Below are 21,132 nucleotides of genomic sequence, written 5' to 3'. Positions count from 1 at the left end.
AATAAAAGAAATTAAAGGTAGTTGAAGAAATGAATTAGTGTTGCATAAATTACAATTTAAAGAATCTGGGTTCAGAAAATCCAAATAGCTTAAAAAACAAATCAGCAGGCTCCCACAGTATGGCCAGCAACATTAGCGAGCGCTCGCTCTACTCTCTCTAATGGAGAAACAGCAGACTACAGAGACTGAGCTGCATCAGCCTCTATTTCCAACAGACTCATGTTCAACTTTTGGTCACACAAAAAAAAAAAAAAGCCAGGATAATTTTACTAATCCTTTTTCTTTTAAAAAAAGTTAATATAAAAAAGTTAATATAAAAATTATAGCAAAAAAGGAACCTGAACTTTAGTAACACAGCTGGAACAATCCGCAGCGGTGGTGGCAGCGTTGGGAGAAGAGATTTAATTTACTTGACTTTCTGTGGTTTTTGGTTGTTCGCTAGTCTCACGACGATGGAAGCTGCACATTTTTTCGAAGGGACCGAGAAGCTGCTGGAGGTTTGGTTCTCCTGGCAGCAACCTGACGCAAACCAAGGATCTGGGCATCTTCACACCATCCCAAGACACAAGTGGGACATACTTCTGAAGGATGTGCAATGTTCAGTCATAAGTGTGACAAAAACTGACAAGCAGGAAGCTTATGTACTCAGTGAGAGTATCATGTTTGCCTCCAAGAGACGTTTCATTTTGAAGACACGTGGTACCACCCTCTTGCTGAAAGCACTGGTTCCCCTGTTGAAACTTGCTAGGGATTACAATGGGTTTGACTCAATTCAAAGCTTCTTTTATTTTCATAAGAATTTCATGAAGCCTTCTCACCAAGGGTACCCACACGGGAGTTTCCAGGAAGAAATAGAGTTTCTTAATGCAATTTTGCCAAATAGAGCTGCATATTTTATGGGATGCATGAATTCTGATTGTCCGTACTTGTATACTTTGGATTTCCCAGAGTCGAGTAATCAATCAGCCAGATCAAACCCTGGAAATTCTGATGAGTGAGCTTGACCCAGCAGTTATGGACCAGTGCTACATGAAATATGGTATTACTGCAAAGGATGTCACTCATGAGAGTAGAATTTGTGATCTGATACCAGGTTCTGTCATTGATGCCACACTGTTCGATTCTTGTGGGTATTCAATGAATGGAATGAAATCAGATGGAACTTACTGGACTATCCACATCACTCCAGAACCAGAATTTTCTTGTGTTAGCTTTGAAACAAATTTAAGTCAGACCTCCTATGATGACCTGATCAGGAAAGTTGTGGAAGTCTTCAAGCCAGGAAAATTTGTGACCACCTTGTTTGCAGATCAGAGCTCTAAATGTCACACAGTGCTTTCTTTGCCCCAGAAGACTGAAAGTTTTAAAGGTCTTGATTGCCAGAGCGCTCTATTCAGTGATTACAATTTTGTTTTTACCAGTTTTGCTAAGAAGCATCAACAACAGCAGAGTTAAGAAAAATGACAAAAAAACGCAAAAAGAGAACACACATAGAAGAAGGTGGTGGCTGCTTTTTAGATATTGATACCAAGGGCCATGCTTTCCATAACCACCCCCTTGTAGTTGCAGAAAGCCCTAGATGTAATGACAGTGTAATTTTTTTTTTTTTTTTTTTTGCCGTACGTGGGCCTCTCATTGTTGCGGCCTCTCCCGTTGCGGAGCGCAGGCTCCGAACACTCAGGTTCCGGACACACAGGCTCAGCAGCCATGGCGCACACGCCCAGCCGCTCTGCAGCATGTGGGATCCTCCCGGACCGGGGCACGAACCCGTGTCCCCCGCATCGGCAGGCGGACTCTCAACCACTGCGCCACCAGGGAAGCCTAATCATTTTGAATTGTATACATTATTATATCAAGGAGTTAGATATCTTGCATGAATGCTCTCTTCTGCGTTTAGGTATCCTATGCCACTCTTGCTGTGAAATTGAAGTGCATGTAGAAAAAACCTTTCACTATATGAAACTTTACAACACTTGTGAAAACAATTCAATCTGGTTTATGCACAGTGTAATAATTCTCCAGGTATCATCCAAAATTCCCCACAGACAAGTCTTTTGTCCTCATTAGGTGTTGGCCTCAGCCTAGCCATCTGGGACTGTTCTATTCAACTGCTACCAGGATTTTGCATCCAGTTACCTCCACTTACTAGAACATATTCTCTACTAATGTTATTGAAAACAATTTCTACTTCATACAGATGTTTTTGCAGCACCAATCAAAGTTCTTCCACGAGTCGAGTCCTCTACGAAAATGACTGCAGTTATCCATTTCGTGTATTACTATCTCACTGCTTCCTATACTTGTATGACTTTAATTGATTCATTCCTCACCATGGTGTCTCCCTCCCAACCACACCCCCTCCATAAAGCAATACACTGTTACACTGTGGGTTTACACTAACCTTATACCCCAGAGGGGGGATGGGGGATGGACCCTGGGCTTAATTTTCTTTTAAGGTCAAGGGAGTTTGGCATTTTTCATTACCATGAGCTCTTCTGGAATAAGCTGGTGTTGATTAGCAAAGAAGGTGTAGGTTGATCCTAGGGGATACTGGCAGAACTGTATGGAAACTGTATGCCATTCTGTGCCCCCCATTAAATGAGATTAGCTTCTCATGAGTACCATGCCTTTATTAACTTGCTAAGTAGTAGTATAAAAGAATTATCACTAAATTTGTTAGCAAGGAGATTTAAGATAAAGGTTGTATTGGATTCAACAAGTCAAGTTAGCTCAGATGATTCACCTTAACTTTTACTTTTGTAGCCATTTCCACTAATTTCTATTAATAATATGCCATAAACTTTGGTTCAAAGCAGAACTGATGTCTTTGCCATCTTGTGACTTAAAAAGTTCTGTGACTTTGTGATGCATGTGATAGTGCTCTGACAGTTCCTCTTACTGGTGTTTCTTTCTCCATATGGAGTAACATCAAGTGATGAATGAGAACTGTTCAGGTTATTCAGACATACTACACAGTGAAGCAGAGTGCTATCCATAAAACATAACACACAAAATTCCAAAATGGTCAATGGGAAATGACTAGAAATACAGGCTTAAAAGAGTTTTTAGCCTTTTAGCTGTATTTGCTAATATGGACATTTCAGCAGCTGATAAATGAGCAAAGTTCACACAATATTGTATTTCTTCTTGTCCTCAAACAATTTTTGATTCTTTCTGGATTGATGCAGTGATGTTTTTGTTCCTTCTGTATTTATAAATGAAACACTTTTTTTTTTAGTGTTTCTAAACATAAATTCTACTTGGTTTGAAATCAAGTGGTTGGAACACTTTTGACTTTTAAACATGTTGTTGATTCAAAGCTTCACTGAAGAAGCTTTCAATCAATGGATCAGTCTGATTCTGTAATTAGCACACAGTACCTTATGTTTTGGTGCTATTATGAGGACAAATGCTCAAAGTGAATTTTGTTCTTGAACAGTGTCCCAGTAGATTTGATGAACATTTATTGGCTTGAGGTCTGATTTCCACCCCCCACAATAGATTTAAGATTTCTATTTAATGTTGAAAAACTGCACAAATTTGTATGGAACAAAGCCTAGAAAAATGAAAACTACAGATTGAATAGTAATCTAAATTAATCCTAGTGTGTATGATAGAGGAGGGAAAATTTTGGTGCCATAATTTCTCTCTTCATGGTGTTGGACTTAAATCAATTGAAATGTATTCCTGTACCACAATTTAAGCTTCAATAAAGGTTTGCTTAATTCATTGTCTAGTGACATTCAGAAAGTTTTCTGTTGATGTATTTTTTTAAATAGTATACATGACCAAATACTAGACCTCTGAAGTTTTTATAATTAATTGAGTAAATCAATATTTAATGATCATCTTTTAAAGATTTATAGGAGTTGTCATAAAGATACGATCTTTAAGCTCCTGGGAGAACAGATTTAAACTTTTTTTTTGGTCAGTGGCTTCATACCTGAAGCTCAAAGGAAATCATCTGGGCTATATACGAGGATATCAAAGAGTAGAAAGGGTGTAAGTAGTAAGAATAAGAATGCTAGAGTTTGGGGCTTCCCTGGTGGCGCAGTGGTTGAGAGTCTGCCTGCCGATGCAGGGGACACGGGTTCGTGCCCCGGTCTGGGAAGACCCCACATGCCATGGAGCGGCTGGGCCCGTGAGCCATGGCCGCTGAGCCTGCGTGTCTGGAGCCTGTGCTCCGCAACGGGAGAGGCCACAACAGTGAGAGGCCCGCATACTGAAAAAAAAAAAAAAAAAAAAAAAAAAAAAAAAAAAAAAAAAGAATGCTGGAGTTTGGAGCTAGAAGAATGAAAAGTCTGAAGGTGGAATAGTCCAACATTTATTATGAAAGAGCCTCTTGATGGTGGGGTGGGGGCAGAGTTTAACTCATGGTTATTTCTATTAACTAGAACAGAGTTATAAGCTTTTCATCATTGTGCCATGCAGGTACATATATCATCATCTGGCAAAATTTCAGTTCTTCATCTACAATAAGCTAAGAACTGGAATCTTATAAAAATGTGTATTTGGATCTTTCTCAGAATAAGCTTATCATAATATTGTCCAAAATCTGAGTTGAAAAGGGTTGATCGTAGAAGAGCAGGTTGTTACATATGTGTGCAATACCTACAGCACCAGATTCTCTTACATAAACTGGTAACTGAATTTGGCAGGCGCTTGGTGTTAATCAGATTCAGGGACATAATCTGAAAAATATGGTAAATGTGGTATCACACTATGAAAGATAAAAGGCTTTTATTGTCCTAGCCAGATAACTCACCATTTCCTGGCTACCCACCTTCAAATTTTACATTCCTATCTACCCTTCTCTTTTTGTCATAATGGAAGAAGTATTGGTCCTTTGGATTCCATCCACCCATTCCTACCTTCAGAGACTTTGTAACTGAGTTCACTGCAAGCATGTCCACTGTTGATCACCATCAGTTTGTTTTACTTTTCTAGTTTTTTTCCCACTTGCGTTTGCTCCTTAGGGTCCACTTTGTTAGTCCTTTACAAGATCCTTTACAAGAATTAACAAATGTCAATTCTTACCCCCAAACTGAACCCTCTTCAGACTACTTCTTGCAATCCAGAATTTTCCTGAGTTGCTCAGACCAGAAACCTAGGATGAAATTGAGGCAGGGTCATAGAGGTCTGTTATGTGACTAAGATTGGAAGAAAACCACTGGCAGTGTCAAGAGATGTCCAATATGCTGTTGGATATGTGAGCTAGGTGCCCATAAAAATAGGTCAAGATTTGTAATTAAACATCTTAATTGGATGTATATTAAAAAAAATAGTACCGTGAACCTTCACACCCTAGCTTCAACAGTCCTCAATTCTGCTTTGGCACATTCATCTGTCCGCTGTACACACCTCTTATTAGGTAAGATTTATAAAATTGAAATACACAAATCTTAACTACAATTTTGAAAATGGATACTTTTAGCCCACGGCCATATCAGAACAAAGAAAGGTTCCCTTATACTCCTACCTAAGCAACGAAGCACTACCGCTACTTTAGTTGGCAGTTTAACTACTATCCATATTTTTTCACCACAGACTAGCATTTCCTTCCTCCCCAGCTCTGAAACTAAATTGAATCACTTAATGCTTTCATTAGTATAAAGTTTTGAGAGGTTGAACCATGTATTTCTTTTTATTGCTGAGTAGTATTCCATTGTATCAATGTACCACAATTTGTCTGGCTATTCTCCTGTTAATGAACATTTTGTTTCCAATTTTGGGAAAATATGAATAAAGCTGCTATGAACATTTGGGAAAAAAATCAACAAACATGGGTTTAACACATCTGTCTAGAGCAGGAGCCCTTTTCTTGGGGTCCAGTAGGGAAATGGGCTGTGAAAGTAGAACCCTCAAAACTGATCACACATTCTATATGCATTTTTCAAAGTCTTCTTCAGATTTGGTTAATAAGCACTGTTCTAAAGACTTATAAATGGCAAAGCTCATCCCAGGCTTGGCTCAATAAAGCATTTTCTAGGGCCTCCCTGGTGGCGCAGTGGTTGAGAGTCCGCCTGCCGATGCAGGGGATACGGGTTCGTGCCCCGGTCTGGGAGGATCCCATATGCCGCGGAGTGGCTGGGCCCGTGAGCCATGGCCGCTGGGCCTGCGCATCCGGAGCCTGTGCTCCGCAACGGGAGAGGCCACAACAGTGAGAGGCCCGCATACCGCAAAAAAAATAAAATAAAATAAAATAAAAATAAAAATAAAGCATTTTCTATAAAATAAAATATCACTAATTATGATGCATTCCACTTCAACCTAGTGGGCTTTTCACCGATCTGGAGGATTTCTGGTGGCACCAATGATATTGCTTTTTAAATTCTCTTACTATTCTCAGGCCAAGTACACCTCTGCCCATAAGCATTCTAAAGTCAATTATTCAGCTTGTGTGTGACAGCCTGGAGCCTTGCCAGAGATGGATAGCAAAATCAACTACCGCTTTACAAGCAGCCGTTGCCTCCGGCCATTTAGTGACTTCACAGCCCTTGGAGGACAAATGTCTGCCTGTGACCTCTGACGATGCTTTCTTTACCTGTTAGTGCATTTTCCCCTCACCCTGCTCTCCACTTTGCCCCCAGAGTTCCTGCACACTCAGACCTACAAGTATTCCCAAGTATATAAGATTTAATGATTTTAAGTACTGGCAGGAGTCTGGATCATCTAACCCAAAGGTTTCCACACAGAAGAAAGGGATCAGCGGAATATCAAATGGGTCGGATTTTCCTTCCCACCCTTGCTGCTGCCTCCTTTCACATACATGCCAGCCAAGTCTCGGTGTTCTATGTAATAGTTAATGTGGGGAAAAAATCATTTCCATTAGAAGAGCACACTCATTCTGCAGAGGAAGACAAAACATTAAGCCACTGTATTACGCATGACTCTTGGTAGCAATAATAGAAATGCAAGGCAGGCTGCCTTAAGGTTGAAGAAACAGTGGAGAGACTTACTGGCTTATTAATAAAAGGACAGGGTCCCAGGGATCATTAGCTTCAGGCAAGCCCAGATGAGGGCTCACGAAGGATCCTTAGTACTAGTTCTCTATCTTGTGGTTTGGCTCCCTTCATGTGAGCATCCTTCTTAGCCTGGCCTTTCACTATGGCTGCCAGAGCTATAGCAAGCCCTGGGCACTCACCTCCCATAGCTCAGAAGCTTCAACAAACAGAGAGCTTAATTGCTCAATATTTCCAAATTAAGTCCTGAAATCGAATCTCATTGTCCAGGTCTCTGTCCTATGTCCCATACTTGAGCCCATCATTGCAAGCAGAGGGCATGGAACATAATGATTGGCCAGACTCGAGTAACATGTCCACATCTAGAGCAAGGGCATTAGACCAGCCTCACACAAACTGTGGGGACCGAGAACAAAGGGCAAGTATTCTCTTGGAGAAAACCCGGGGTGCTGTTAGTAGAAAAAAAGGATCTGATGCTGGGCAGTCTGATATAAACAAACATACAAAATCTAGACCTCATTACAAATGGGAAGATTAAGTGATATACCCAAGGTCAAATGTAACTCAGGAGTGACAGAGACAGGACAAAAACCTGTATTTCCTTTTTTTTCAGATTGGAATATATTTGACCTACATTTCTTTACATCCAATCTAGGTAGATACATTCATTTGCTAGGGCTGCCATAACAAAATACCACCAACTGGGTGGCTTAAACAACAATTGTGAGAAATTTATTTTCTCACAATTCTAGGGGCTAGAAGTCTGAGATCAAGGTGTCAGCATGGTTGGTTTCTTATGAGGCCTCTCTCCTTGATTTGCAGATAGCCGTCTTCTCCCTCTGTCTTCACGTGGTCTCCCCTCTGTGGGTGTCTGTGTCCTAATCTCCCCCTCTTATAAGGACACAAGTCATACTGGATTAGGGACCACCCTAATGATCTCATTTTAATTTAATTACTTATTGAAAGACCCCATCTCCAAATATAGTCACATTCTGAGGTTCTGGGGGGGTTAGGATTTCAACATATAAATTTGGAGGCAGGGAACACGACTCAGTCCATAGCAATGGGCTTCATTACACCAAGCAAGTTGTATGTACTTTACATAAATAAGTGAAGGTAAACACACAAATGGTGACCCCATACAAATATGGGTATGAACGTAGCTCTGTCCTGGCAATATAGACACAGGGGCACACATTTGCCATTTGAGTATCTTAGTGAGTGTATATTCACCAAGACGACCTAAACAAGTCAACAGCCTTTGTCCATCACAAATTTCATCAATAAAAGATTACATAAAGTGTACTTGCAGCAATTCTAACATTTTTTCCAAGTAAACTACTTTAAAAAATAGCAAGTTAGGGCCTCCCTGGTGGCGCAGTGGTTGAGAGTCCGCCTGCCGATGCAGGGGATGCGGGTTCGTGCCCCGGTCTGGGGGGATCCCATGTGCCGCGGAGCGGCTGGGCCCGTGAGCCGTGGCCGCTGGGCCTGCGCGTCCGGAGCCTGTGCTCCGCAGCGGGAGAGGCCGCAGCAGTGAGAGGCCCGCATACAGCAAAAAAAAAAGAAAAAAAAAAAAAAATAGCAAGTTCTCCTGAAATTTTTATCAAGTAAGACAAATCTTTTACACCATTTATACAAATGTCAGTTTCAACATTATCTTTTTCACACTCCTTATGCATAAGGCAATAAGGAATGGAAAGTACAGAGATTAATTTAGGTTAACAATTACCATAATTCACAATTGCATTAGCACCTATTAAGGTTCATTGTTCTGTGGAAATTTTAATGATACATTCCTGAGTGAATAAAAGCAGATGATGATTGGAAGTAAAATTGTTTCCATGTATGCTGACAGGACTGCTGAGTGTAATTATACATTTCAGAGGCGACCTGTTTGGAGTTTACTCCATAATTTTATGTAAATGTTAAATAACTTCATGCGTTCTTCCTCCTGGGTTAAATGCTAATTTGTGTTATTCCAACAAGGGGAGTGCTGCAGGGTTATTAACGGACTTGCTCTGCCAATGAAGCTGGCTTCTGAAAAATAGCTCCATGTACTTCAAAACGATAGAGGTGTCTTTGGTTTTTCTTCATTTTACATCTTGTTGGTGGGCTGCCAAACTTTTAGTTCTGAAAACAGCTATTCATTGTTAAAATTTGTAGCAAAGACCCAAGAAGTGAGAAATTATTCTCCTAAATATAATCAAGTTCATTCACAGTGCTGGTTTGCATCAACTTCTTAGTCCCAAAAGGATACAGGGAAATAGGTATAATAGTTTTAATATGTAGATACACATGGCTCTCTATGTGCAGATTTCTCCCAATTCCTAGAAACTAAAGCAGAACCAGTACATAGTAGGTGCCCTTAAGTATGCGCTGTCGGAAAAGTCCCAATCTTCACAAACCCTCATGAAACAAACAAGAATAAAGTCTGCTAAAAGCACAGTGGGCCTGTGGTGCTTCTGCAGAAATGCTCGCCCATACTGCCCACGTATATATGGCCCCAAACCAACAGAAAACCAGAAAAACAGATGGAAAAGGGAGAGGATATAAAAAACAGCACATCCATTTAAGAGAGTTGAAAAACAATAATATGTTCTCCTCCAGCTTCATTAGCAGATCCCAATATAAGACAATCAAAATACTCTGCTTTAATATTACAAGATACTTTGGAGAGGAGGTTGGAAAACGGTCAAATCATTTGTTTGGTCTCTGAGTGTCACAGAGAGGAATTTCAGGATGTGAGCTTTTGAAGGGGCCCATGAAGTCATCTGGTGAGGAAACACACCTAGTATGTTTCACAAAGACAGACCAGGTAGGCTGAGTACCAGGTAGAACGAGTACCTGCACTGCCTAACTCCCAGGCTCGTGTCCTCACTTCCATACACAGCCCAACCCTAGGCTGACCAGGCTTGAAAGTTCTCCTAACCCTTTCTCCAGGGGTCGGTGTTTTGGAATAAAAAGGACAGTGGCTGTAGGTTCAGACCAGTCAGGGTGAGTCTCAGCTCACTTGTCCAAACTATACCAGCCCTTTATCAAGGACATATGAACGATCAATAGGCTTTCTTATTATGAAATAGCCAGTAAGGATCTAGGTGGCCTGGAATGGACTGAAAAAGCAGGGACAGAAAGACACACACACACAAAAAAAAAAATCCTATCTTTATCTGCTGAGGCTCCCCTGGGACTGGTTCATCTTTTGGTCACAGAGGGAAGAGGGAATGGGAATTGGTAGGATAATTAAAAGGCTTAATATTTATTTGAATTCTTAAAAACAATCATTAACAAAGCATTTTAGGAACTGCTCTGATGCTCTGATAGCTATCCAACTTTAGGTGTACACATATATAGCTCAACAGAGGATAATCTGTACTATGATTTTCTTTATTTAATTCCACAAAACTCTGGAGACTCGTATACTATGCTTCACAATTACTTAGTCATATCAATGATTTCTCTTCTTCATACATCAATATCTAAGTGTCAGAGCGTCCATCTCCTTATCAGTGTATAAGTTTGCTGAATCAAGTCCCATTTGAGAAACATTCCTCAAATAGAATGTCATCATGAGTACTATCATCAAAATCACCCTCAATAAACATTAACTGATTTTCCTCCACTAAGCAAAAGCTTTATTTCTAAAGGAGATTTTAATCTATTTGCTGGAGACCAAAAACTACAATTAAAAGTCTGTAGTTGTCTAAACTCCAAAGGTTGTTGCCGGCATGGTATTTAAGTTCCCAAATTGCATTTGACTTTCCTTTGTGAGATCCTATTTCTCCAATATCTCTCCATCTCTCTTCTTCCCTCTATTCCTAACGTGCTTATGCCTGCTGTTCTACCAACGCAAAAACATGTTTCATAGAGAGTTTCCTCCATCTCAAGTTTTGCCAACTTTATCCCAGTTTCACAAACACATATACAGAGATGTCACATGTAGTGATAACATGGCCTAGAGTAAGATAAAACATAAGCCAATAGTGGATAAATTTTAAAACAAGGCACTATTTTGGTGATTCAGATAGCAGATGTCAACTCAGAATACATAGTGACACATATCAGGAGGCAACTGCTGTTGAGAATTTAGGAACTACAAATAACTATTGAATCATTTCCCAAACAACTCACCATGCTAAGGAAGAAGTCAAAAATAGAAGTACGTTAAGTACTTCAGTTTGTCTCCAAAGTAAGGGGCACTGATTATACTTATTTTTATTCTTAAACACTCTTTTACTAATACGAGCTAATGTCTGTGTTTATTGCCACCAGACCTAAAAGCGTTCCTTCCTGTCAGTATCTGTCTCTTTACCAGTTTTATTTTCCAACAAAGTACTTAAATTCTTGAAAATTTAATAAAAATTTATTTTTAATCTATCTGTCTTTCCCATTAGAACCAAGCTGAAAGAGAGAGAGCAGGGACTATCTCTGTCTTGGTTATGGCTGTATCTCCACGACTAGAGGAGTCTCTGACATGCAGTAGATGCTTGAAAAATATTTTTGAAAGAACTTAAGTGTGCATACTACGTAGTGGCAAAATAATTACTTAGTGGCTAAGTGGCTCTAAGAGTTTGCTTGATTAATTAACTGAAACCTGGTAGGCCACACTAAACCAAGATGAAATGCCAGGGCTCAGTTTGTATGTTGTAGAAGACAGCCTCCAAGACCCAGGGAAATTGGAATGCTAGAGAAGATTTGTCATCTAAGAACTGCTCACCCAACCCCTTCCTATACCCAAATAAGTTCTACCAAGACCCTTCACCAGAGCAGTGAGAAACACAACTGTCAAGGGAAGACCCTCGAGGGTGCTTGCTTCAGCATACTTGCCTTTGAAGCCTGGAGATCCTCTACCTATTCAGTCCAGGAACATCACTACTAATGTGCTGCTTGGGCCTCACCTATAGAGGCTCTGATTCCCAAGCTCCTGGAGCACCTAATGTAGTGTTTTGACACCCAAAAGTCTTCACCATCTGTCTCATTATCTCCAGCATTTACTTCTCTTTCAGTTTCTAGTCATGTAGGACATCCTACTGTAAAATGATTAAAGTCCCTATTGAAATAGCCCAGTCTGTTCCATCCAGAGCCCTCTGGAAAACAGACCAACCTTCAATAGAATTGATGTGGGCCTCCAGTGCCACAATTCTTTAATTTCTACTGACAAAGCTCTCTTTTTAGCAAAGCGCTTAGGCAGTCTAGGAAGAAAGAATACAAAGTACATTCAGGATCACAGCCTGACTCTGTACCCAAAATCACTGCTCCTGTTTGAAGGTCTCATTTCTGAGTCAGCCCCTGTACATCCAATTCCTTCTGCACATTCAGAGAATTTCTGCCACTGCTATTCTCTGAAACTGACTTCCATCGTGACCTTTCCAATTCACTAGTTTGTCTAAATCCCAGTAATGGTTGTGCCCAAGTTCTTTTCCTTGAGCATCCTGAACCCCAATAAAACTGGTGAGTGTGGCTTTTTAACTGTCAATTAATGGTACTATTTGTCCAGTCACAAGGAGGAACTTTAGTGGGGTGATGGCTCTCCATAGATAGGTAAATCTAAGCCTCTGGTCCAGCCCAGCTAAAACTCCCTCATGTGCAGAATTTTACCCAGGGTCAAAAACTCCTTCCTGGGGCCTCCCTGGTGGCACAGTGGTTAAGAATCCGTCTGCCAGTGCAGGGGACATGGGTTCAAGCCCTGGTCCGGGAAGATCCCACATGCCATGGAGCAACTAAGCTCGTGTGCCACAACTACTGAGCCTGAGCTCTAGAGTCCGTGAGCCACAACTACTGAGCCCACGTGCCACAACTACTGAAGCCTGCGTGCCTAGAGCCCATGCTCCGTAACATGAGAAGCCACCGCAATGAGAAGCCCGTGCACCGCAACAAAGAGTAGCCCCCACTCGCCGCAACTAGAGAAAGCCCATGTGCAGCAACGAAGACCCAAAACAGCCAAAAATAAAAATTAATTAATTAAAAAAAATTCTTTCCTTGTAGTAATTAAATTCATAGGGGCACTAGTGCATTTTTCAGAATGCTGGGATGCTAGCAATTTTGTGAATTATGTATTTTAAAATACTTCATTATGCTTATTCCTAAGAGTGGCGTTGAAACTGGGAAATGCAAGTACCATATTATTTGAATATTTTTAAGCTACATTGATTATTGGGGGATATAGCAACATATGTGTAATGATGAGATGGTACAGGTGTAGATTCACTATCCAATGGCATATTTACTTATCCCTCTTAAGATATTTTCAAATATCACAGTAAAATAAACTTTATGTGAAAAATGAAATACTTCAGAATCAGAGTAATTGTGTAAATTAAATTTCTAAAATGTACAGTTAACCCTGAAAGTTCACTTAGCAAATGTTTCTGTATACTTTTATAGTGAACACAAATCTAACATAGTAATGCCCCCCTTTTCTCTTTATTAGTAAAAGTGGATACACAAAAATTCAATTTATCATATTTTTTTAAATTCATAAGCATTATTTAAATCTTTACAAGTTTCTTGCATTTTGCAAAACCAGCATTTCTGTTAAAAAGGCATTATGTATAACTTGAGACTTTTACTGTAGCTTCTTACTGGTTAAAAGCTTTTTGGAAGGGAATAGGACCTACAAATCTGGTAACTTTATAAGTAAGAATTAAAAAGGTTTCATTGTGATTATATTTCAATCTAAACATCTCCACTGTCAGCTGTGAAAACACAAAATACAACTCAAATCCTATAAAACCTATGATAAATTTTTCCCCTATACATTAAATTGACTTAGTAATATTCTCTTAGGTAGATGTTTTCTTACTTCTCCTTGGTGCACTAAAACTCGACGTTAAATCAAAAAAAAAAAAAATCCAAATGAATTTTTAAACGTTCTTATGCCCCCATAAGTTAATAGGTACATGGAGCACAGGACAATTGTAGAAGCCAGTTTTTAAGAAAAGTCTTAAATTCATGTAATTTTAATCTTTTTAATAAAAAAATTCATCAAATGTGATTTAAGTTTTATATCTTTCTAAGACTTCTTATATAAATAAATTCACAAAGCAGAAAATGATCCTTTGACAGACCATGTTCACTGGCTTACAAATAAATTATGACTCTCTTCTAAACAGGGCCAATTAGGGTCACTTGCTATCACTCAGCAAATAGTTAGCCATCCATGTTTCCCAGAAAATGCTTCTGCTGTATTCATATAAAGCTCGGCTTTTTAATAAAAATTCAAGGACCTTTCCAAATTGAGCTTGGAAATCTTAGTTTAAACTGTCCTTTTGGTCCTGCATCTAATCACATGGAGTTCTGGTACCCGAGCCCACATAAGCACCAATATGGATTTCTACTGCCACAACCATTTGCATTGTATCAGCTTTAAATCTTGTTTAACTGAAGCTCAGACACCAAATGCCATTCCCTTGTTTCTCCATTCCAATAAGAACCTTAACTGTTGATACGCTGCACATGGTTTTACATTTATGTTTACTTTACAGTCACTCGTTTGATAATATATTAAGCTTGAGAGTAAACAGTCAAGAATTAGGCAAAGCACAAAACAAACTTTCAAAAATACTGCTACTTCCTATATGAAAACACATATGCACGTGCTTGCACACATAAACACACACTCAAATAATGAATTGTTTATTTTGATCACTCTCTATAACATCAAATAATGACTTGTTTATTTTGATTACCTTTTCTTAAACTAACTCTATCAGATGCAGGCATGCTCACGTAGGCCGGTAGTGAAAACTCGAAAGGACCATTCCTTGTTCCCTGCAGAAACTGTCAGTGGGACAGCTCACAACTCCAAGTCAATGTCCCCCAAAGTATGTTCCATGCAATTAATAAGCTGTTAATAAGTGTGTTAAGTGGCCAAATGATCTGCAAAACACTAGTTTACCCAAGTTAATTTTTTTATTACTGCAGGAGTTCTCAGCCTGTAATAGGGTAGTTGTGTTTTGATTCTGCAGAAGTGCTTTGAAGATGCAATGTGTCCCAGTTTTGTTTTACTTTAACCTAGAGCATCTTGAGAGTCTGAGGAAAACCCACTTTGGGAAAGAATGAGTTGAACAGACTTTCTAGGGTTACTGAAATAACTAGATAAGATAATGCATGTAAGTGCCCGTCACTGTGCCTGGCACATAAATGGCTTTATGATTAAAATTTTAGATACTATTATGAAAAGGTGCACCATTTCACATTCACACAAGCAATGTGTAAGGGTTCCAATTGTCCCACATCCTCTTTGACAAGTGTAATTTTCCTTTTATTTTATTATTATAGCAATCCCAGTGGGTGTGCAGTGGTAGATCACTGTAGCCTTAATTTACATTTCCCTAATGTTTAATGCTGTTAAGCATCTTTTTTATGTGCTTATTGACCACCCATATATCTTTTTTACAGAAGTGTCTTCAAATACTTTGCCCATTTTAAAATTAGGTTTTGTCTTTTTCCCGTTGAGTTGTAAGGGTTCTTTAATGTTTTGACTACTAGTCCTTTATCATATGTGATTTGCAAGTATTTTTTCCCAATCTATGGGTTGTCTTTCTCACTTTCTTGAGTGTCCTTTGATGCACAAAAGACTTTAATTTTGTTAAAGTCTAATTGATCTATTTTTTTCCTCTAGTTGCTTGTGCTTCTTAGAATCCTCTGATTTTATAGTTCTTCCTCTCACACTATCCAGTTGCTTCTAAATGAGATCAGTTATGCAAAGTCCCTGCCACAGCATCTGACATATCATAGAATTTCAATAAATTTTAGTTCCTTCTTTCCATACTCAGGAAGCCAAGAAGAGAAAGAACTTGGATGGGACAAATGGCTAGACTCAGATAAACTGAGAGAAACGTCCAAAACCTAAAGTGAGGATAGAGGGAATATGATAGTAGAATCAACTGAATGGTACAGCTGATTAGACATAGCGTAAAGACATTCACAGTTGCCAAGCTTTCTTGACCAGACGAATGGAACGTTTTGTTTGTTTGGTTGGTTTTGGTTTTTTAACTGAAGTGTAGTTGATTTACAATGTTGTGTTCATTTCTGGTGAACAGCAAAGTGACTCAGTTATATATATATATATATATATATATATATATTCTTTTTCATATTCTTTTCCCTTATGGTTTATTACAGGATATTAAATCTAGTTCCCTGTGCTATACAGTAGGACCTTGTTGTTTATCTATTTTATGTATAGTAGTTTATATCTGCTAATCCCAAACTCCTAATTTATCCCTCCCCCACCCTCCTTCCCCTTTGGTAACCATAAGTTTGTTTTCTAAGTCTGTGAGTCTGTTTCAATAATAAGTTCATTTGTATCATATTTTAGATTCTACATATAAGTGATATCATATGATATTTGTCTTTCTCTTTCTGACTTCACTTAACATAATAATCTCTAGGGCCATCCATGTTGCTGCAAATGGCATTATTTCATTCTTTTTTATGGCTGAGTAGTATTCTATTGTATATATGTATCACATCTTCTTTATCCATTCATCTGTTGATGGACATTTAGGTTGCTTCCTTGTCTTGGCTATTGTAAATAGTGCTGCTATGAACACAGGGTGCATGTATCTTTTCAAATTAGAGTTTTTGTCTTTTCCGAATATATGCCCAGTAGTGGGATTGCTGAATCACATGGTAACTCTATTTTAAGTTCTTATAGGAACATCCATACTGTTTTCCATAGTGGCTGTACCAATTTACATTCTCAGCAATAGTGTAGGAGAGGTCCCTTTTCTCAGAATGGAGTGGTTTTCAAGAGGAGTCAACTTGAGATACAGATTGAGATACCAGGAGAAGCTATGGAGAAGTCAATTAGAAATAGAAAGCCTGTGCTAAGGAATAAAGAGATTTATTTATGAATTTGAATTTGAACATAAATTTCAAAGGTCACAAGTGGAAAGTGATGTGATATCTTAAAATCATGAAAAAAATCTCATCATTTCCTTGCTTCAAAATCATCAGGTTCTCACTGCACTTAAAACACAACCAGGGGACTTCCCTGGTGGCGCAGTGGTTAAGAATCTGCCTGCCAATGAAGGGGACACGGGTTTGATCCCCGGTCCGGGAAGATCTCACATGCCACAGAGCAACTAAGCCTGTGTGCCACAACTACTAAGCCTGCACTCTAGAGCCCGTGAGCCACAACTACTGAGCCCGCGAGCCACAACTACTGAGCCTGTGAGCCACAACTACTGAGCCCGCGAGCCACAACCACTGAAGCGCGTGTGCCCTAGAGCCTGCACACAGCAACGAAGAGTAGCCCCTGCTCGCTGCAATTAGAGAAAGCCCGCACACAGCAACAAAGACTCAACGCAGCCAAAAACAAACAAACAAACAAAGAAAACACAACCAGGTACATAACCTCAGTTCTGCCAATCAGATATGCCTATGGAAATTTTGGAAGTCAGCAAGCATCACATGGGAAGATCATCCAGCATCCATGCAAGCAAAGTGTGGCAGGTTTTTCTGGGGTAGCTGTGGAGGGCTTCTAGCATCCAGGCTCCAGTACACTGGGTCTTAAATGGACGCAGTGGCAGTGGTGGTGCTTTACCTGAGTGACATGGAGGGGTACACTTGGCTGTTTTTTTCCGGCTGTGATGTTTCTGGATGTGTTGCTCCCGGCAGTCTCCCATAGATTCCATAAGTTACCTAATATCCCTTTCTGGGAATATTCATTATCCCTTGCTGCTTAAATAGCAAGAATGGATTCTGTCATTTGGAATGAATTATCTTGACCAATTTTAAACCTCTTATAACATATATTATGAGGTAATTATATTCTGTTTATGTATCTGTCCCTGCCATTAGACCTGAGAGCAGTGGTTCCCATCTGGGGGTGATTCTGCTCCATCCTAGCATCGACAGACACATGAAATCTTGATCTAAAGTACTCAAGGGCAGAAATCACAAGGGTGACTTGTTCATCATTGTATCTCCAGGATAGTGTCTGGCACCAGAAGGCATTTGATACATCTTTGGTGAAAGAATAGAAGAGGACCAAAGGCAATACTTTATTGAAAATCACTGTTTAGGGAGTGGTTGGAAGAGCATACGCTTCCTCATCTGCTTTTTACATCATTCACAAGATTCTCTTCCTGTTTGGTCTATTAAATGTTAAGTGTCCCTGAGGATTCTCTCCTTGTCCCTCTTCTCTTCTCTCTTATTTCCTCTTTTCCTATTCTCTTTGGGGTTTTCTCTTGCTCACAGACTTCCTAAATAATCTTTTTCTATTTGCATAACTCTCCAGTAAATATCCAACAAAAGATCACAAAATTTTATTTTTAGCTCAGGCATCTCTCCAAGACTCCAGAATTGCCTATCAACATATGGATGTTCACAGACACCTTCTGATACCAAACCTATGACACACACTACATGTCAGCAGAGGCACCAAATTGTATCTCCTTCCCAATTCACTCTTTCAGCAAATGAATGGCCAAAAACCCTGTTGCCCAAAGCAGCTGGACTTCTCTCTCAACTCCATTTCAATCCTGACCAGGTGTTGTAAATTCTACTTCTTAAATATTTTAAATTATGGTGAATTTATGCCCTGCTCTCAAACTTTACCCCAAAACACATTTCCAACCAGGATTCTGTCCACTATCTCTTAGCCAGCCTTCTTGTCTCCAGTTTTGCTCGTCCAGGCCCTTTATGTGGTCACCTGTCTGATCTTTCTACAACATATCTTTCTATGACGTATCTTGTCATATCCTTTGCTACCTTAGAATCTCAAGACTCCTCTATCTGGATAAAATCCAAACTGTCTCATTCTAAAACAGAATGGTACTTATGATTTTGCCTCTGCCTACTTTTTCATCTGCCTTTGTAACCTTCTTTTCACTCTAAGTTTCTTCCAATTCCTCTTTGCATATGGTGCTCCCACTCTCTGAAACGCCTTTCCCTGAACATCTGCCCAGCCGCTGGAAAAAGGCAGACAATTCTCCTTAATTTTTATGTGCCAAATTGGCTCAACTCTAGTACCTATTCAAACACTAATCTAAGTGTTGCTGCAAAGATATTTTGTAGATGTGACTAATAACTATAATCGGTTAACTTTAAGTAAAGGAGATTATCCTTTGGACAGGATAATCTGGATGCGACTGATCCAAGCAGTTGGAAGGCCTGAAGAGCAGAACTGAGGTTTCCCTGAGTAAGGAAAAAATTCCCCCGTGGACTGCAACATCAGCTCCTGCCCCAGAGTTTCCAGCCTTCCCTTCCTGATGGACCGCCCTAGAGATTTCAAACTTGCCTCACCAGTCCCCACAATTACATGAGCCCATACATTGCAATAAATATCATTTTATACACACACACACACACACACACACACACACACACACACTCTACTGGTTCTTTTTGCTGAACCTGATACACTACTCACGCCTCTCTATCTGGCATTCTGCACAAATACCACGAGTATTATGGTAAATATTTGGTGCTCTCCTGTCCCCTCTCTTTCTCTAAGTTTCTCTGCCCCATGGGAAAATTAGTGGCTAATCCATATAGTCAGAGCCAGATATTCAATGGTTCATATTTTACTAATTCACAGTTACTGTATCTTTTTATTGAAAAAAGACCAGCATCTTCTTTCAAATCCCAAGCCCAGGCATGCCCACCCAGTGGCACCCACAACCTGCCTTTTGCAGCAAGCTTCTAGTCCTTGCCTATGGAACTGTTTGGGTCAGTGGACCAAACATTCATTTGACCACATATAGTAACTGCCAGGATTATCATGTTCTCTGAATGTCTGTGTCCCCCCAGAATTCATATGTTGAAATCCTAACCCCCAAAGTGATGGTATTAGGAGGTGGGGCCTTTGGAAGATGATTAGGTCATGAGGTCGGAGCCCTCCTGATCGGGATTAGTGCTCTTATAAAAGGGCCCCAGGGAGCTAGCTCATCCCTTCACCGTGTGAGGTTGCAGTGAGAAGACAGTCATTAATGAAAGCGGGCCTTCACCGGACACCAAATCTGCCAGCACCTAAATCTTGGACTTCCAGCCTCCAGAACCATGAGAAATAAATATTTGTTGTTTACAAGGCACTCAGTCTATGGTAATTCATTATAGCAGCCCAAATGGACTAAGACACCATGTCTCCAATGCAGAAACTAAGCCATCAGCTTCCTTTTTCACTTTTCATGTGTTCAGAAGCAGCACCTGCTTCTTTCTTGTTCCATTAGTTATGGTGACTGAGATGCAGGCCACACCCTTCTCCCTCTATTCCAGTTCCTCTGCCTCTTACAAGTGGATGGCTAAAGCAGGTCTGGGATGTCAGGGCCAAGGAGTCTAGACTTAGTAATCACAGGCCCCAGAAATTGACAATTATCTGCATCCATGCCCAGAATCCTCAGGTGGGCAGCCACAGGAGGAATTATCACTAAAAGCAACCCACTGTTGATTTGGAGCCTCAAAATGAATGAGCAGGTACCTGGTGGAGAGCAGAGACAGAGATTTCTCATCTGGCATCAGTAAAGACTTCTCTGGGTCACCTCACTTAAGACACGTAGGAGTTCAGGGTCTCACAGAGCTTTTGACATACCCATGGCCCTGGAAAGAGTAGGGTCCTTAATAGATGTTAAGGAGCTTCACCTCAAAAAGGTCTGGGGATATGTGTGGAGACATGAATGCATAAGATTTTTGGAGGGCTGGGCATATAAGACACAAAAGATATTTGCTTGGTTCTTCCCATTTGTCCACAGCTGTGGTCTTAATGTACCAGGAAATGGGTGTTTAACAAGGGATTTTTGTGTTGCCTCTTGAGCAGTTAAATTTATTCACAGCCTGGAGAATTAAGAAAAAAACTGAGAGAAGGAAAAACTTTGGGGGTCCACTGAGGCACAGGTATGGGGGATTTCGACAGCCACAGAGAGGAATCCACACTTGTGAAGGAATCCACAGCTACTGCAAGTTTGGTAGGGCAAGCATGCAGCAAACAGAGGTCTTTACTTCTTCTCAGAATTCTGAGGAAGAAAGTTCCAACGGCAGTGGCTGAGGCGAGAAGCTCTGGCCTTATGTAAGGCTCAGGGAGAAGCATATGGCAGTATGTTGAAGCTCATGATGGAAAATTTTCCCAATTGAGTTTAAGTGAACATGTTGTATACTCCAGACAGCTGGCATAGAGTAACTGGCATCCTGGCAAATCTAAAGACAAAATGATTTTTTTCCTTCATAC

At 40.0% G+C, this 21,132-nt stretch overlaps 1 protein-coding gene across 1 annotated transcript; it reads left to right on the top strand.

The window, feature by feature from the left end:
• Positions 1-250: 250 nt before the first annotated feature.
• Positions 251-1,455, top strand: LOC309808263 (S-adenosylmethionine decarboxylase proenzyme-like; the record flags this gene model as incomplete). Its single annotated transcript, XM_082628366.1, has 2 exons — positions 251-590; positions 949-1,455. The coding sequence occupies exons 1-2, from the start codon at positions 453-455 to the stop codon at positions 1,453-1,455; spliced, it is 645 nt and encodes a 214-aa protein (XP_082484492.1). The 5' UTR covers positions 251-452.
• Between the last annotated feature and the right edge of the window lie 19,677 nt (positions 1,456-21,132).

This window comes from Mesoplodon mirus (genome assembly GCF_964341445.2).
Source record: "Mesoplodon mirus genome assembly, chromosome: 1".
NCBI classification, from domain to species: Eukaryota; Metazoa; Chordata; class Mammalia; order Artiodactyla; family Ziphiidae; genus Mesoplodon; species Mesoplodon mirus.
The sequence above is the reverse complement of the archived record's forward strand: the minus strand, read 5'-3'. Positions and strand labels throughout refer to the sequence as shown.